Source organism: Sus scrofa, chromosome 7 (assembly GCF_054392235.1).
Source record: "Sus scrofa isolate SSC_HxYL_T2T_F1_AM1 chromosome 7, Sscrofa_HxYL_maternal_Yorkshire_Landrace_v2.0, whole genome shotgun sequence".
NCBI classification, from domain to species: Eukaryota; Metazoa; Chordata; class Mammalia; order Artiodactyla; family Suidae; genus Sus; species Sus scrofa.
In genome coordinates this window covers 64985243-65002292 of record NC_139389.1, presented here as the reverse complement: position 1 = coordinate 65002292, position 17050 = coordinate 64985243, and the positions used below count along the sequence as shown (strand labels likewise).

Here is a 17050-nt window from a genome sequence, read left to right as displayed (position 1 = left end):
AAAACAAACAAACAAACAAACAAAAAGAACTAAGATGGGTAAGCCCTGGCAAATAGTTATGCAAATACATGCCAGAAGAGCAAGGGGAATGCAAAGTGACTCGTTTAAAGTGAGATTCTACGTAGTTCACTGGAACTTTGGTAAATGTCGATTTCTTTAGGTAGCATATATGAATTCAGCTTGGAAATGGCTTCGTTAAACCCTGAGAACTCCAGCAGGGGGAGAGCGAGAGAGAGTGTGAGCGAGCGTGAGAGAGATCATGACAAAGATGAAGACAATGACCTGGAAGGGGGTTTGGCGGAGGTTTGGCAGGGGGAGCAGCCAGAGACTTTGGAAAGGCTGCTGAGGCCACTGAGTGGGGCTGGGTCTGTGCTGGCAGGGAGAAGAGCTGTCCTCAGGCTGTGGTTTAAAGACACCCTAACGTGTCATCTGATCAATTTTTCATCAGGCCCTGAGAAGTGACATGGGTAGAAAAATGTCATAGGACATGACCCTAAGCAAGGTGGGCTGGAGAACAGCCTGCACAGCTAGGACACCTGGATCTAACCCTGGCCCTAAAAGCCCTCACTGAGCTGTGTGCTCTTGATCAAGTCCCTACTTCTCAGTTTTCCTACCTATAAAATGGGTGCAGGTGGGAAAGTAGGGGATAATTCCCACAGAGCCCCCATTTATCACATGCCAGGCTTCAGGCTAAGCAATTTCACAACTGTCCTTCAAGGATTTTACCGCTATTCCCATTTTTCAGATTAGGAAAACTGAGGCCCACAGAAGTCACCTCAGTGCCCAAACCCACAAATAGCCAAGCTGGCCTTGCACTCAGGCCTGGCCCTCAGACCCATTAAGATACAGATCTGGTCTTAACCATGCCAGGCATCATCCTCTCAAAGAGTCTGGCCACCTCCTGATATCCCATAAGCCAGCACTCACATTTCTTTAAGGATATTAGTTGCCCAGTCAAGCCCCAAGCCTGGTCTCACAATCCAGCTGAAAATGAGGTGTCTATTTGCTTCACCCCAGGGAGCGGGCCCAGCAGAGCTGGCAGAGAACAGCCTCCCTGGTTTCTCAGCCGAGCCCAGATGCTGCTCCGAGCAGTCCCTCCCGCCGTCCTGGCAGCCCGCTGGGATTCCAGCCCGTCTGGGCCTTTTTGCTGTCTTAACTAAGATGACAGGCTTCAGGTGTTTTTTAAATTAAAATGGTTTGTTTCTGTTCATCTCTTTTCCAGATGTCGCTACCTAGAGGGAATCTGTCTTTATTTATTGGTTCTTTCCTGTGCAGAGTCCAAGGGAGTCTCCCTCCGGCCCAGACCCCCGGGAAGGAGGCCACATTTAGGCGGGGCACGTGAACCAGGACAGCAGGAACAGGGTGTGGGGGGGTGTCCCTGGGGGCTCAGGACGGGGGCAGGATGGAAAACATGGGAGCTGGGCTGCCATCAGGGTGTCGCCTCAGCCACACAGCACAGGGAAGGTAACGAGAGGCAGGCCAGCTCTCTCTCTGTGGCCAGGAGGCCTGGCATTACCAAGAGCAGAGGCGGCGCTGTGTCTGTGGCCAAATGCAGCAGAGCAGAGCCTTCAATTTCCTATCAGACAGCAGACTGAGTGCTGCCTGACCATGCTCCACCGGGTCCTGGATGACACCCGAGCTGTGCTCCCTCACCCCCTCCACCTTCCTCTGCCCCAAGCCCAGGCCCTCTCCCCTCGGTGGTTCTACAGCCTCTACCAGGCTCCCCATCTCCACGCCTGCCCCTCCATCTGTCCTCCAACAGCGGCCAGAAACACCCACCAAAAACTCAAAGCTGACCAGATCCCCCCATTCCTGCTTCTAACCCTCCAGGCTTCCTCTCTCCCATCAGGATGAAGCCCAAACTCCCTGGTCAGCCATGCGGGCCTTTCCCAAGAAATCCCCCCATTCCCTCCCTCTGCTCACACCCTGAACACTCCCCCAGCATAAAGCCCACTCCCATGCCTCACCCGGCACCCTTTTCTAAGGGGTCATGGCTCAATGTCAGTGCCTCTGGAAACCCGTGCATCCCACCACCCCCAGCACACAAAGACCCCCTCCCTCCACATGTCCCTGATGAAGCAAGCATCCATAGCTGTTGGCTACCTATGGGCCTGCCAAACTCCCTGGGGCACCCAGAGCCTCGTGAGGACAGTGACCAAGTCCTGTCCATGATGAAGTCCCCAGGGCCCAGCATGGGCACTGGACAGTGCTGGCTGACCAGATGCACAGGCGAGAATAAAACTGTGCCAACTGCTTAGGGGCTGGAGCACTTGTCTTCCCAGCCTGATGCCCCATGTCGATGGCCCTGCTCCAGGATACTGTGGACAATGTGCCTCTGAGGGCTATGTCCCCTGATGTCCCCTCTTTTTTTTTTTTTTTGTTATTTCTTTGGGCCGCTCCTGCGGCATATGGAGGTTCCCAGGCTAGGGGTCTAATCGGAGCTGTAGCTGCCAGCCTACGCCGGAGCCACAGCAACGCGGGATCCGAGCTGCGTCTGCAACCTACACCACAGCTCACGGCAACGCCGGATCGTTAACCCACTGAGCAAGGGCAGGGATCGAACCCGCAACCTCATGGTTCCTAGTCGGATTCGTTAACCACTGCGCCACGACGGGAACTCCTGATGTCCCCTCTTACCATTCATAAGCATTTGTGTTGAAGTCAAAGGCTATGGTGTTCCCAAAGTAGATAAAAAAGATCTGGTTCCCTGACAGACATTCCAAGGCGATGATTTTGAAGACGCTGCATGTGTGTTCTATGGGGACATTCCAGACTCCCCACCCCGTCCAGGGCCTCCTCCAGCCATGGGAAGCTGGGGTTGGGGAGCTGTGGGGTGCTGGACTGGGGCTGGGGGAGAACAGGAGTCAGAGGATGCCCTCCAGCTGAGTGGGAGACATAGTGCCCGGTGTGAGCAAGCATGGCCTGTGACAGCGAGTGTCTGGTGCCCTGGGAGGCTGACTGTGAAGGCTGTGGGGCTGGGGGCCGTCCTCTCACCACGTTCCCATCACCTCGCTAGCTAGTCCCCTCTGTGGCATTCCCACTCTGCACATCTGGTACCAGAACACTCCCTGCACTCACGGCTGTTTCCACAGAGCTTTGCAGCCTTGCCGCAGGGCCCTGCTGTCCTGTCCCCTCCTGAGCACCCCAGACCTCTCCCTTAAACTCCTATAGAAGGGGCTGTCTGTCCTACTCACATGGGCACAGCCCCCTTATCATAGGGATGAAGGAACAGGGGGCCAAGGAGTGGCATATTGTGGCTAAAGTCCAGGGGACCAGGGGCCGGGCCTCGAGTACAGACTTCTGTATCCCAGACAGGCCCTCTCCCGGGCCCAGCTGCCCTCCCCTCTGGCTCTGCCCAGCACAGCCTCATGGCTTGTCATCTGTCTGAGTATTCACCACAGCTCCTAGAGAGCACAGCTAATGCCTCTCTGGGGTACCTGGGGGTCCTAGGGAGCAACTAGCCCACAGTGGTGCCCAGCAACCTCTGCAGACAGAACCCGACCCCCTGCTTAAGAGACCACTGCACCCACAAGACCCTGATAACTGGTGGGTGACTCAGCTGGGTTCAGGCCGGACAGCTGACTGGTTACCACGGCAAGATGAAAAGAAGCCTAGCCTGGGCGCCAGGGCTGAGTCCAGGCCGGACAGCTGACTGGTTACCATGGCAAGATGAAAAGAAGCCTAGCCTGGGCACCAGGGCTGAGTCCAGGCCGGGCTAGGCCATGCGCAAGTCACCTTATGCTTCCCCCTCTCTGGGCCTTAGGCTCCCATGTGTCTCTGAAGGGGCTGGAGGAGAGCCCCTTGACCTCAGGGCACCCTGGGGCTTTAGGCACCACCAGTGTCCTCAGCCCTGGACGGAACCGGGCAGAACTGAGAGTGGCAGTGCTTACCCCCTGCTCCTGACAGATCTGCGTCAGTCTCTCCAGCTGCTCGTCTTGGATGACCTTGGCCTTCTCGTATTGCTGGATGACCATCTCCATCTCCACCTTCACAGGCAGGACGTAGGCTGGAAGAAGAGAGCTCGGTGAAGAGCTTGGCAGTGGCAGGGCGGGTAGTGGGGGAGGGGCGGGTCCCAGCGTCCAGCGGGCAGCAGGCTCGGGCCCGGGGGTGGTTCTCGGAAGATCTGGGGGGTGGGGGTGCCTAGGTACCCAATAGCACCCTGAAAGTATAAGAGGGCTGCAGCCATATGCCATTGTGACCCAGAGACTCATTTTCCTCTTTTTCCATAGTGACGGAAGAACCCTTCATTGCGGCTGTGTGCACAGCCGCCTAGATAAGGACTACATTTCCCAGGGTCCTTTGCAGCTATGAGCCCTGCAAGATTACATTCTGGACAACTGGATGCAAGTGGAGGTGGCCTGCAGCAGCTTCCGGAAGCTTTCCGTCAAAGGCAGCTGGGGCTGATGAGGACATGGAAGTACTAGAACCCTCCTACAATGCCGATGGGAATGTAAAATGGGGCAGCGGCTCTGGAAAATGGCAGTTCTTCAAAATGCTTAACCAAGAGCTACCATATGGCCCAGTACTTCCATTCCTAGGAATCTAAGAGAAATGAAAACATAGGTCCATACCAAAACTTGTACATGAGTGTCCATTTACAAAAGTGGCAACAACCTAAATATCCATCAACTGACAAAGAGATAAATAAATGGTACATCTATACACTGGAATACTATAGTATATGATTCATTTATATATGTCCAGAAGAGGCAAATATATAGAGACCAAAAGTAGATTAGTGGTTGCATAAGGCTAGGGGTCGGGGGAGATGGGGAGTGACTGATAATGGATATGGGTCTCTTTTTGAAGTGATAAAAACACTCCAAACTTAGATTTTTGGTGATGTTTGCACAATGCTATGAATATGCTAAAAGCCATTGAATTGTGCACCTCAAATGGATGAGTTTTATGGTATATGACTATATCTCAGTAAAGATGTGTAAAAAGAAATGGCAGCTGGGGCTTTTCTTTGGCCTCTTTATCATCTTCCTCCCTTCCTTTCTCCTACTGGCTAAAATGAGGACGTGATGGCAGGCACTGAAGCAGCCACATTGGGCTGCCTAGCTGCAGACTTTCGTGTGAGAGAAATAACCTTCTGTTTTGTTTACGTCACTGTTTCTCTGAGTCTCTTGTTACTCATCGTTGATCCTACTTATAATTGACACACATTGAGGAGAAAGGACTCTGGGTTGGAGAACTCCATGTGCTCTCAGCCAGTGGCAGCCCCAGGAATCCCTCCCTTGTCAGTTCTCTGGGCTTTTGGAAGTTTGAGTCTCAACTCCCGACCCCACCTGGGCCTCTGCCCTTCACACTCCTCTCATACCTCTCAGAACCCAGCCCTTCCAGAAACCTTCAGAAACCTCAGTCATAGGCTTCTCTGGACACTATATTCTAGAACTCTCCACATCTCAACTCTCCAAGTCCCTTTCAACCCACAGCTGCCCAACCTCCAGATGTTCTCTGGCTGCTGCAGGAATCACGCAGAGGAGAGAAATCAGAATTTTTCTGTTTGCTTCCAAACTCAAGGACAGCCCATGCTGAGACCTGCAGGCCTCGAGGCTGCCGCCTCCTTGGGTCTCTGCTGAAGCCAGTTCACGCCCAGGGCGAGGGTAACAAATTAACATCCATCTGTTCACACAGCATATCCCTATCGTGATGCTCCCAGGGACATGGCAATGCCTGACGTGTCAGGAAAAAGGAGAAACAGCTGGGAAGAGCATCCGAGCAAGGGCTGTCAAGACTCATCAGTGTGAGGGTGTCCAGCTGTTCACAGCTGGCAGACACGAGCCAGAAGGCGCTGTTCCTGCCCTGAAGGGAGCGGATGTTCTCAGGGACGGAGCCAAGAACAGAGCCTGTGCAGATGGGGGAGGGTGAACAGCTAAGAGAGCACCGGCGGGCGTCAGAGATCCGGGGCACTACTTCTGGCTCAGAGCTGCTTTGCTGTAAGACACTCAGCTCTCTTGGCCTCAGTTTCCCCATCTGTGCAGGGAGAGGAGTGGACCAGACGACCTCCCAGCACCTTCCCAGCGTGGGCCTGCAAAGCTAGACCCAATCACATCCCAACTAATGAGGACTCTGGAGTAGGGGCTCCCTGACAAGATTCAAACCCCACAGTGTTCACACGGTGGGACATGGGGGTGGGGACCAGGGAGAGAGGCCCAGGCGAGAGGATGAGAGACCCAAGAGGCCATCCTTTCTGCCTCAAACATCCCCCCTTTTGGGCCACTCACCATCTATGACCCTTTTCACCCGCCAGATCCGGAGCATGATGATGAGGCTGATGGCATCCCAGGGGCTCCTGGGACCATTCGCCACCGTGGATGCCACCATCGGGGCCAAGGACAGGATGATCACAGCCCCGTCAAACACCTGTGAGAGGAGGTAGATTTCAGTGCCCCGGGCCACTTTCCTGAAGGTCCCAGAACCAGAGACCAGGTCAGCCAAGCAGAAGGTCACCCTCATCCCTGCTGCCTCCCCTGAACCACCCCCACCCCCAGTCTTTAGGGGCCCCTCCTCGTCCTGGATGTGCTCCTGCGCACTCTCTCCCCCGATGGCCTCAGCCCATCACCAGCCTGGGTTCAGATGGCCTCAGGCTGCTGTTCCAAGCTTCTTTTCTCATGCATCTGTCTCCAGCATCTTGTCCCTTCTAGGAATGGGGCTTGTATCCCGTATCCCAGTGTTCCTGTGCCAGCCTCACTGAATCCCTCTCTGACAGTGGGGGCTAAAGGCAGGCCCCTTCCCCTTGGGGAGCAAGAACCCAGAGCCTATATCTCATCTCCATCCAATGCTGGTGCTGAGTCTCGAACCCTGCAAGGAGCAGAGCTAGAGGAGGAGAGGACCCAGCTGCGTGCCAGCTCTGGGCCCTGCCCTTCCACTAGCCGTTCCAGCCTGGCCTCGGTCTGAGACTTCCACAGGCCAGGCTTCTAGGTCTTCTCCCAGCCTTTGGCCCAAAGAGGCTAAAAAGTGTTTGTGGTGGCGAGGGGGCTGGTGAGGAAAGAGTGGGTGGCAGGCTCTGACCTGACTGGTCTTGTCCTATGCACACCAACCTCAGGGGGACAGCCAGCCTCCCCGGCACCTCATCTCCACCCACCACACCCCACTCCCTTTGACACGATGACACAGAGCAAGCTGTTTGCCCTGCAGAAACCCAGGCTGAAAGTGCTTTTATGGTTGCCCCACTCAGCTCTCTGATAATGGAGCCATTTTACAGTGGATTTATTTTGAAACAGCGTTCAAAAGCTTTCCAGTTGTTCCCGTCGTGGCTCAGTGGTTAACAAACCCAACTAGCATCCATGAGGACGCGGGTTAGAACCCTGACCTTGCTCAGTGGGTTGAGGATCCAGCGTTGCTGTGAGCTGTGGGGTAGATCGCAGTCGTGGCTCAGGTTCCACATTGCCGTGGCTGTGGTGTAGGCCGGCCGCTACCGCTCCGATTCAACCCCTAGCCTTGGAACCTCCATATGCAGTGGGTACAGCCCTAAAAAGACAAAAAAAAAAAAAAAAAAAAAAAAAAAAAAAAAAAGGTTTCCAAATGCTTCACGAAGATCTTTTTAAATTTTGCAGAACTTCAAGGAGACTCTATAGACCGACTCTGCTGGAAACTTTCTCAGTCCTCCCCGCTCCCCACCCACCCAACATGCACAGCTGAACAGACTCCCGTGTCCACTTCGGGAAGGAGCTGGCCTTGGTGGTGGCTCCCATCCGGGGATGGATGTGGCAGTGACATTTTCCAGCTTCCAGGATGGTTGGCTTGTGGGGTGGAGGGTAAACATTGGTCTTTACCTCTATTTTGTTTTCAATGTAATCCCAGATCCCAAGCACCACGATCCGCAGGACAGTCTGAGGAAGTGAGAAAAGAAGTCATGGTTATTACTCTCCCTGCCAGCTCCCTGCAGCAGAGAAGATTCCAGAGCTCAGAATCCAGGGCTCTGCTTCCTTGTTCAATAATGGAAAAGTCTTCACTATTCTCTAAGTGTTTCTCAGACCATGTGCTCTCTCCACCCCCACCTTTTTTTTTTTCCCCCCTTTTCCAGCCATACCTGTAGTATACAGACAGGGATCAGGGGGTCAGGGATCAAATCCGCATTTGCGACCTGCGCCACTGGATCCTTAACCCACTGCACTGGGCTGGGAACCAGCAATGCCACAGAGATAAGGCAGATCACCAACCCACTGTGCCACATCAGGAACTCCCCCACTTTTTTTTTATTGGCCACACCCACAGCATGTGGAAGTCCTGAGCCAGGGATCAAACCCAGGCCACAGCAGCAACCTGAGCCACAGCAGTGGCAACACCACCTCCTTAACCCACTGAGCCACCAGGGAACTCCAACCGCCCCCACTTTGAGGGTCCCAGCTCAGGTCTGTGTCATTGTACCAGCCTCTGGCTCAGCACCTTCACTGCTCCCACTCCTTCCAGATACACTTGGAATCCTTTGAAATGATACTCAGGACCCTGCCTCCTTCTCCAGTCTTCTCCTGCCCTCCTGTCATGCCACAAACCACTTGCAAATTACAAACATGCAAGCTCTTTCTCCTCTGCCTTGTCTTTACATGTGGTGAAGACTGCCCACTGACTCACCCTCAGCCTCAATCTCTCTAGTTTCTCTTTCTTATGTAATAATTGAACTTGAGCATGGCTACCCAGAAAAAGACTACATTTCCCACATTGCATCTGGAGCAGCCATGTGACCAGGCTCTGGCCAATAGCTTGTGAGCAGAGAAATTCCACTACTTCCCAGTTGTGACCTTTAAGGGATTAGGCTTTCTCTCCTCTTTTCCTCTTCCCAGGACTAGAATGTGGGTATGTGGGTGTGGTGGGAAGCTGATTTCAATTAGGGAGGGCTGGACAACAAGTTGAAGCATGCTGGGGCCCCACTAGCCCCAAGGCACCACAGGTTGAGCCTTAACTGCTGACCCTACCTGTCCTTCCAGGAGAAAGAAATGAAATTTACCTTGTTTAAGCCCTTGTGTTTCTAGTTTTCTTGTTACAGCATCTTGGCCTGTGTATTAACCAGCAAGTCCTTTTCCCCTCTCTTTACTTGGAAAGGCCTTCCTCACCTCTGGCCACAGCTCAAACGTCACCTCCATAAAAATTTTCTACCTTCCCCAGGCTCAGTGCCTCTTTCCTGGGTGTTCCTATAATCCTTGGAATATTAATCAACCTCTCTCAGCACTATACCATAGCTTGTGGCAATCGCCTGCTTGATTCCCCAGTTAAGGCTCAAGAGATAGTGTCTGATTTCTCTCCTTTGTCCCAACCCCTGGCATAGACTGGGCACTGAGTGATTACATGCTGTGAATGAATGACCAAATGCAGGCATGAACGATCAATTCCTTAAAACCCTCAGTAACTCACTCCAATGCCTCTGCCTTCTGGGGCCGTTTCCTCACCAAGAGCACACCTTTCTCCAAAGACGATACTTTAAAGCTGGTCTTGCATGACCCTGGTCCGTTTGTTTTAGGCCCTGCCTTGACCAAGATGAGAAGTTCATGGTAAATCACACCAGGTGGGGTCCCTTCTCCCACAGGCCTATAGTACAAGGCCAGCCATCCGAATTCAGCAATGCTGCAGAAAGCCTCTCTACCCACACTTATGCCACCAAAAGGCTTGGCTGCTAAACTTTACCTCCTCCTCATAAAGGACTCTCCTGAGTTCTAGGGAGGGATGAGAAGGTGGGATGCTGGTGGTAGCCAGTTATGTCACCATCTTTGAGACCACAGAGGGACATGTGGCAGCCTAATGGCCATTCCACCTGGCTACCCCTTCCCAATCTCTCGCTTAACTGCACCACAGTTCTGAGTGGGTGGAGAGAGATCTGGCTGGGGGTTCAGCATCTTGAGGTCACAGCTCAGTGATGGGCTGGTTGCGTGAACGTGGACAATCAAATCCCCTCTCCGGGCCTCAGTTTCCCATCTGCTGGAGAGATGGGTTAGATGATACAAATCTCCCAATTCTTTAAAGCCTGACATTTGCCATCTGGTATAAATCAGTAGGCTGTAGATCCTGGGTTGGCCCTCCTCACATGTGATTCTCATTTTACAGAGGGGAAACCTGAAGCTCAGAGAGGTTAAGGAAGCTGCCCAAGGTCACTCAGGCACTGGAGGCAAGTCAGCGTTTGGACCCAGGGTTATTTTTTGGATTTTTGGTTTCTTTGGACCCAGGGGGTTTTGATCCTGTGTAGGGTACTCAAGCTGTAAAAGAACCCCAGATAGTGTCAGGTTTCTTTTGTTGCTGTTTGCACTCTCGAACTGTGCAGACTTTGAAACTCAGTGTTTGTCTCCCCTGAGATGTTACAGCAGCCACATCCACCCCGAATTCCCAATTCTAGAGTTTACGGATAAAAAGTCCAGGCTAGGACAGAGGGGAACAGAGCCTGGCCCAAAAGGGATTTCTCCTGCTGCTGCTTCTCCTTCTTTTGAAATTATGGTAAAAATTCACATGACATGAATTTTAACCATTTTGAAAAGTGCACGGTGGCATTGGGTACATTCACCCTTTGAGCAACCATTTGCCTCCGAAACTCTGTGCCCATTAAACATAACTCCCCATTTTCCCCCTTCCCACAGACCCTGGAAACCACTATTCTATTTCTGTTTCTCAGTTTGACTACTCTAGGAACCTCACATAAAAGGAATCACCCTGCTTCTTCATCAACCAGGCAGCACTTACGGAACAGGCAGTGGCCCCAGATCTGTGGGGTCGGGGGATGAGGAAGGGAGCTGGTCCAGCCGAGACTCAGCCAGGAACCTAAGAGGGAGGAGGAGCAGGCAGCAGACATTGAGCCTCTGTGCTCTAGGAAGGGATGGAGGGTCAGTGGGTTTAGGGGCCCAGGTGGTGCCGGGTAGGCAAGCGGAGCCTGGATGGCCCATTCATGTGGGACCAGGCCTCTGAGGGAGTCTTTCTTTCCTAGCCCAGTCCATGGAAACTCAACAGCCAAAAGGCAGCTGAGGAGGGAGCTCAGGAAATGCCTCCTGGGCCAGCTTCCTGCTGTAGATGGGAAATGGCCTGGAAATGTCCAAGCTAGAAGGGATCTGCTCTGAAACACCCCACCTGCGGTCCTTTCCCGGCAGCATCCTCTGCTGAGACCCCCTGTCTGTGGAGGAAGGGACCTGGCCATGCTGCCTTGCCACCTCATGGCACCTGGCACAGATCTCACTCCTCTGAAAACATGGGCTAAGCCATTGATGGCTTATGCTTCTCAACACGCAGGTAAGGGCCCCTGCCTCAGCAGCAGCTGAGGGTTTTGTTTAAAATGAAGATTCCCAGGCTCTCGGGGAGATCCAGGACATCAGGATCTCTGGGTGCAGGGCCCAGGAATGTGCCTTTTTAACAAACTCCCCTGAGGGTACCTAACAGGACAGTGGAGATGTGTAAGGTGACAATGCCCTGGGTGACCAGGGAAGCCACAAGTCCAGATGCAACCAGGAGAAAGAGAGTTAGATGATGTAGAGTCAAAAATCAGGTCCCCTTTCCAGCTCTGACTATCCCTTACTAGCAATGGGGCATCGGCCAAAGCCCTCAGCCAGCCTGGAGGAACATGGGACTGGTCCCGGCTGCCTGCCTCACCGGGGCTGGCCGCTACAAAGCTCCACCAAGGAAGAGCTTTGCTAAGAGAAGGGCAGGAGGGCTTCGGGAGGCATTACAAAGAGGTTATTTTATCACCACTCCCTCTCCCAGGGCCGTGGACTTTGCAATCCTGCCCTCAAGAGCTGCAAAGGGCTTTGAGGAAAGGACCAAGGGACCCAGACCCCTCAGCACCAGCTGCCACTAGCCCACCTGAAACTAAGGGTTTTCAGCCTCCTTCTTTCCAGTCCTGCCTTCTGGAGAGGAGGACGCTTTGGCATTCAAGAGAGGCCAGAGTCTTGGCAAAATCTCGAGGATGGCACTGTTTATTATTTACCAAACGCCAAGCTCTTGTGCCATTTTACAGACATAGGAACTGAGGCTGAGAGGGGCAGGTAAACCTGCTGTTTTCCGGGCTCCTCATCTTTCCATCCCAGGGACCCTCATCATTTCCCTTGGCAAAAGCCCTGCTCCCAAGGGGGGACTCCCCTCATGTCTCGAGGGAACGGGCTCAGGCTTCAGGCGGCAAGAGGGGAGGGTGGGAAGTCCTGATCCTTGCATCTGCTCCAGGCCCTGCCTGGCTCAAGTGGCAGCAAGGGCCTTCTGGCTTCCTGCTGCCTGAGGCCTGATCCCTCCCACCCCTCAGGGGAATCAGTCCCTTTCCCAGGGTCTGGGAACCTTGGGGGATGCCAGTAGCAACACCTGCTAGTCTATCAGATGCCTTTGAGCAAATTTTTCAAAGGCACCCCTTCCCTAGGCAGAGAGAGATTCCCTGACTCACTGCTTGCTGTGTAGAGTCAGGGCTGGCACTCCTGCTCCCCAGAGAACCATCCCCAACGCTGGGCCCATCAGCCCAGGAGAAGGAAGCAGCAGTGTGCATCTGGCCCTGAGCCTGTGCCCCTGCAACGCGGCAGCCGGAAGGGTTGGGGAGCGGGGTGGTGCAGAGCTTGGAGGAATATTCTGGCCCAAGAAATACCCACGGTGGGCACCAGGCCGCTGGGGGTTGAGCTCGGGCGCATCTTCGAAAAGCAGATCTACCCGAAGGCAAGTTTTTTCTGCCAAGACTGCTGAAGGCTCCCCTTCCCGCCGAAGCCCTCAGTTAAACTAGAGCAGCAGGAGCAATATCATGGAGTCCGGGATCCAGCTCCAAGGAGAATGTAAGAAACGTGAGAAATCCTTGCGGGGGCAGGGGGTGGGAGCTGGGGGCTGAAAGCAGTCTTAAACCGGTTTGCAAAACAAAGGTTTGCCAGGGGAGCGGTGATCGCAGGGCGGCACACGGGCGCCCCCTGCCGTTAGGCATTGATAAAACAGGAGCCAAGGGAGCAGCCGCCCCCTTCTCTCCTCCCAGGGGTTCCCAATCTGTGGGGGCTTAGGGGGTGAAGGGAGGCTGCCTTCTCCCTGGTAAAAGTGACACCCCCCCACCCCCGACGCAGTGGCCGGCCTCTCCAGGGGACCTGGGCTCACAGGCACAAGCCGCACTGTCTGCCACCGCGCTGGATTCATTTTGGCAGGAGGTTCCCAGGGATCTTAAAAGAATGGGTTCAAGAGCGCAGGGACGGACAATGTGATCGAATGGCAGGAAATTAAGCCCTGATGTGACCTGGCTGTGTGCTCACTGCGCAGGGAGCACTGTGCTCGGCCTTGGGGGAGGAGGAGAGAGATTGGAACCCACAAGATGTGCAAAGTTTGTTCCAGAACTTCCTCTCCTCACATGAACATCTCCATTTCCTCCATCCCAAAACAACCCTCACTGACCATGTTCCTCTTAAGCCACTGCCCTGTCCCCCTGCACTGGAGGAACGCTGCCCACACCTGGTTAGGGACGACCTCCTCAGCCATGTGCGGTGCTGCTGGCTTCCTTGCTCTAAAAAGTCTCCTTCTTTGGTTTCAAGATTCCGCACGTTCTGAGGCCTCCCCCTGCCTCGGCTACACCTGCTCAGTCAGCTTTGAGGTTCCTCGTCCTCCATCCATTCCAAATTTGTCTTCTGGGGCTCATTTCCTCCCACTCACGCGCTCCCATCCCCCGACAACTGCACCCTTGGCTTCAGCTCCCATCTGACACCCTGAAGCCCCCTGAGTCCACATCTCCAGCCGAGACCGCCTCCTGCAGCACTTGTCGGCTTGGCCAAAGGCATCCCCACCCCCTCCTAGCGCAGGCCAGCCCCCCACCCCCCCACCAAAGTGCTCACCTTCCTGCTCCCTCCCATGCTCCCCCCATGACGACCAGTCCCCGAGTCCTGCATTTAGCTGCTTAAACTCCAGCTCCTCTCTTATCCTCCATCCCATTCCTGCTGGTATGGTTCAAACCTCTAACCTCTTGGCTGAACCATGCCTCCTAAATGGTCTCCACATTCCAATCGCCCCCACCTCCCACCCCTGTCTCCTTCCTGGCTGCCAGGGTGATCCTCTCAAAGGCCAAGTTCATCACGCCCCTCTCCTGCATATAGCCTCCTCCCCACCACCTTCAGGACAAGCCCCTACTCCTGAGCAAGACCAGGAGGGGGCTTTCACGACCTGGGCTGGCTCCCAGGACATCTCTCACCATCTCCCGTGTAGACACGACATTGTCACTCAAACTCTGTCCCTTGTCCACGCTGCCTGAAGGTCCTCGACCCACCACCCACCTACCAGTTCACACATGGGCAAGCAGCGTGCTTCCCCGCTGAGGTCACCCACCGGCTGCAGATAGAGTTTTAAGCTCCCGTCCTTCCTGCTTCTTTCATTATACACACCTGCTTGGCTGCTTCCCCATAGACTGTAAATAGCTGAGCTGGGTCCATGTCTAGATGATCAGGGACACCTCCTCATGCCCCGTACCACCTACAGTGCCTGGCATGGAGTCGCTAAAAGATGTGGGCTTCGAGTTCCCACTGTGGCACAACGGGATTGGTGGCATCTTGGATGCGCTGGAGCTCAGGTTCAATCCCTGGCCGGGCACAGTGGGTTAAGGATCCCTCACTGCAGCAGCTACAGCTTAGGTCATTCCTGTGGCTCATATCTGATCCCTGGCCCAGGAACTCCCTATGCCACAGGGCGGCCAAAAATGGGGCACGGGAATGTGGGCTAAATGAGTCATAAAACCAGAGCTTCCATTTATCAAGTGCCTCCTTGGTGCCAGGCTCTGTCTTAGAAATTGGGATGTTTACGTGTCATCTTGCTGGTACCACAGGGTGCCCAGATATCTGGCCAGACATCATTAGGGGCGTGTCTGTGAGGGGGTTTGGGGTGAAATTAGCAACTGGACCAGTAGATTGAGTAAAGCAGATTGCCCTCCCCACCCCCAACCCTGGGGGAGTGGGCCTCACCCCACCCAGTCTACCGATGGCTAAAGAAAACAAAAGGCAGGAGGAGGAAGGATTTGCTCTCTCTGCTTGACTGTCTTTGAATGGGGACATTGAATTGGATGTCTCCTGCCTGCAGATTCAGACGTGCCCTGGGACGCACAGCATCTGCTCTCCTGGGCCTCCAGCTTGCTGCCTACAGACCCTGGCACTTCTCTGCCTCCATAATCATGTGAACCAGTAACTTATAAAGCTCTTTATGTTATGTATATATTCAGGGTGATATTTATTGGTTTTCTCTGGAAAACCTAGACTAAGAGACGAACTGGACACACGTTATCTTATTTCTCCCCAAATCCCTCCAAGATGGGTGTGGTGGCTTTTTTTTTTTTTTTTTTTTTTTTTTTTTGCTTTTTAGGGCTGCACCCGTGGCATATGGAGGTTCCCAGGCTGGGGGTCAAATCAGAATCAGAGCTGTAGCTGTTGGCCTACGCCACAGCCACATCAACTGGGGATCTGTGCCGCATCTGCAACCTACAGCACAGCTCACGGCAATGCTGGATCTCTAACCCACTGAGCAAGGCCAGGGATTGAACCTGCAACCTCATGGATGCTAGTCAGATTTGTTTCCACTGCACCACGATGGGAACTCCGAGGTGGGTGTTTTTAACCTCCTCTTACAGATGAGGAAGGCTACCGCTCAGAGAGGCAAAGTGACGTCCCCAGGAGGACCAGACAGCTGGCAGGCGGCTGAATTAGGAGATTCAGAGCCCAGGCCTGACCTTCCCTCTATGCCCCTGACCCACAGGAATGAACTACCGCCTGGGTGAGAGGACGCGTCATGACAACTGGAAGCACCTGGAAATGGCACCAGGTGAGGGTGGAAGTGAGCACTTGGGGCAGGAGAGGAGAAGGAGGTGGGGTTGCAGGGGCTCAAGAGTCCCTGCTTCCCTAAGGACGTGCAGAAAGACGGCTGTGGGCCAGAAGCTGCAGGAACGCCTGTAAGTCTGTCCAAGAACCACTTTTCTTCCTTCTTCTAGGAAGCTGCTTTTAAACCCAAGTTGGGGAACACTGAGATGGGGTGAGTGTTCAGGGCTGGTGCTGTTTATAACAGCAGAGAACTGGGAGAAATCCTAAAAGTCCAAGATGAGGGTTAAACTAGGGACAGCCATACCATGGCTGCAGCTGGTAAAAATGGGAGGAGATTGGGCAAAGCAGCGTGGTGGGAACATTAAATGACTCACTACATTTTTGACAGCTTTTGACCATTTAAAAAAATTTAAATGGTCGAAATTTTTAAAAATTAAAAAGAAAAAAAACTAGGTAGAATCCCCCAAATGTGGCTGTAAAAGTGTGTAAAATGACATGAAAAGACATGGGAGTTCCCGTTGTGGCGCAGTGGTTAACGAATCTGACTAGGAACCATGAGGTTGTGGGTTCGATCCCTGGCCTTGCTCAGTGGGTTAAGGATCCGGCGTTGCCGTGAGCTGTGGTGTAGGTTGCAGACCTGGCTTGGATCCCATGTTGCTGTGGCTCTGGCATAGGCCAGTGGCTACAGCTCCGATTCAACCCCTAGCCTGGGAACCTCCATATGCCGAGGGAGCAGCCCCAAAAAAGGCAAAAAGATTAAAAAAAAAACAAAAAACAAACAAAAAAAAACATGAAAAGACATGGTTGAAATGTTAATAGACAAAAGGAAAAGCAGGTTCCAGAATATCAGGTCCAAGAGGACCCCATTTTTCTTAAGGAAAAAGGCTCAATGGACATAACCCAAGTGAACAGTGGTCACCTGTGAGTGCTGAGCATATGGGTGATTTGTATTTTCTTATTTTGCCTTGTCTGTATTTTCTTAATTTTCTGCACTGGGCAGCTTTATCCTTGTAAACACAAAGCAGGGTGGTCAGATGGAGCCTTGGGCTTTTACACTGAGAGGTCACCAGGGACCCAAACTTGGGATGGTCTGTGAGGTGGCCTCCCAGCTCCTTCTGAACGTCACCCACGTGGCTCCGTGTGAGGTCTTGGTCTGCTTCTGTGGCCAAGCGTCAGCGAGGACATGCTTCTTCCCCTTAGGTCCCCTCTAGGAGGTAGAAGTCATAGCTCAGCTCTCCCCACTTGCCTGGATCAGCTGTTGCTGAGAATGTGGTATAGGTGGAAACTTCTGGGCTTGGGATTATTTCTAGAATCACAGAGCTGGAGAGAGGACC

General features: G+C 53.5%; 1 protein-coding gene across 23 annotated transcripts in view; it reads right to left on the bottom strand.

Annotated features, from left to right (window-relative positions):
- Positions 1 to 17050, bottom strand: part of TMEM266 (transmembrane protein 266) — a 128462-nt gene that overhangs the window by 26570 nt on the left and 84842 nt on the right. For all 23 annotated transcript variants that reach the window (XM_084968668.1, XM_084968663.1, XM_084968660.1 and 20 more), the window contains 3 exons: positions 7782 to 7838; positions 6231 to 6369; positions 3891 to 4006 (listed from right to left, as the gene is read on the bottom strand). In XM_084968668.1, coding sequence (XP_084824794.1) covers positions 3891 to 4006; positions 6231 to 6330 — 216 coding nt within the window. In that variant the 5' untranslated portion in view covers positions 6331 to 6369; positions 7782 to 7838. The remainder of the gene's footprint in view (positions 1 to 3890; positions 4007 to 6230; positions 6370 to 7781; positions 7839 to 17050) is intronic.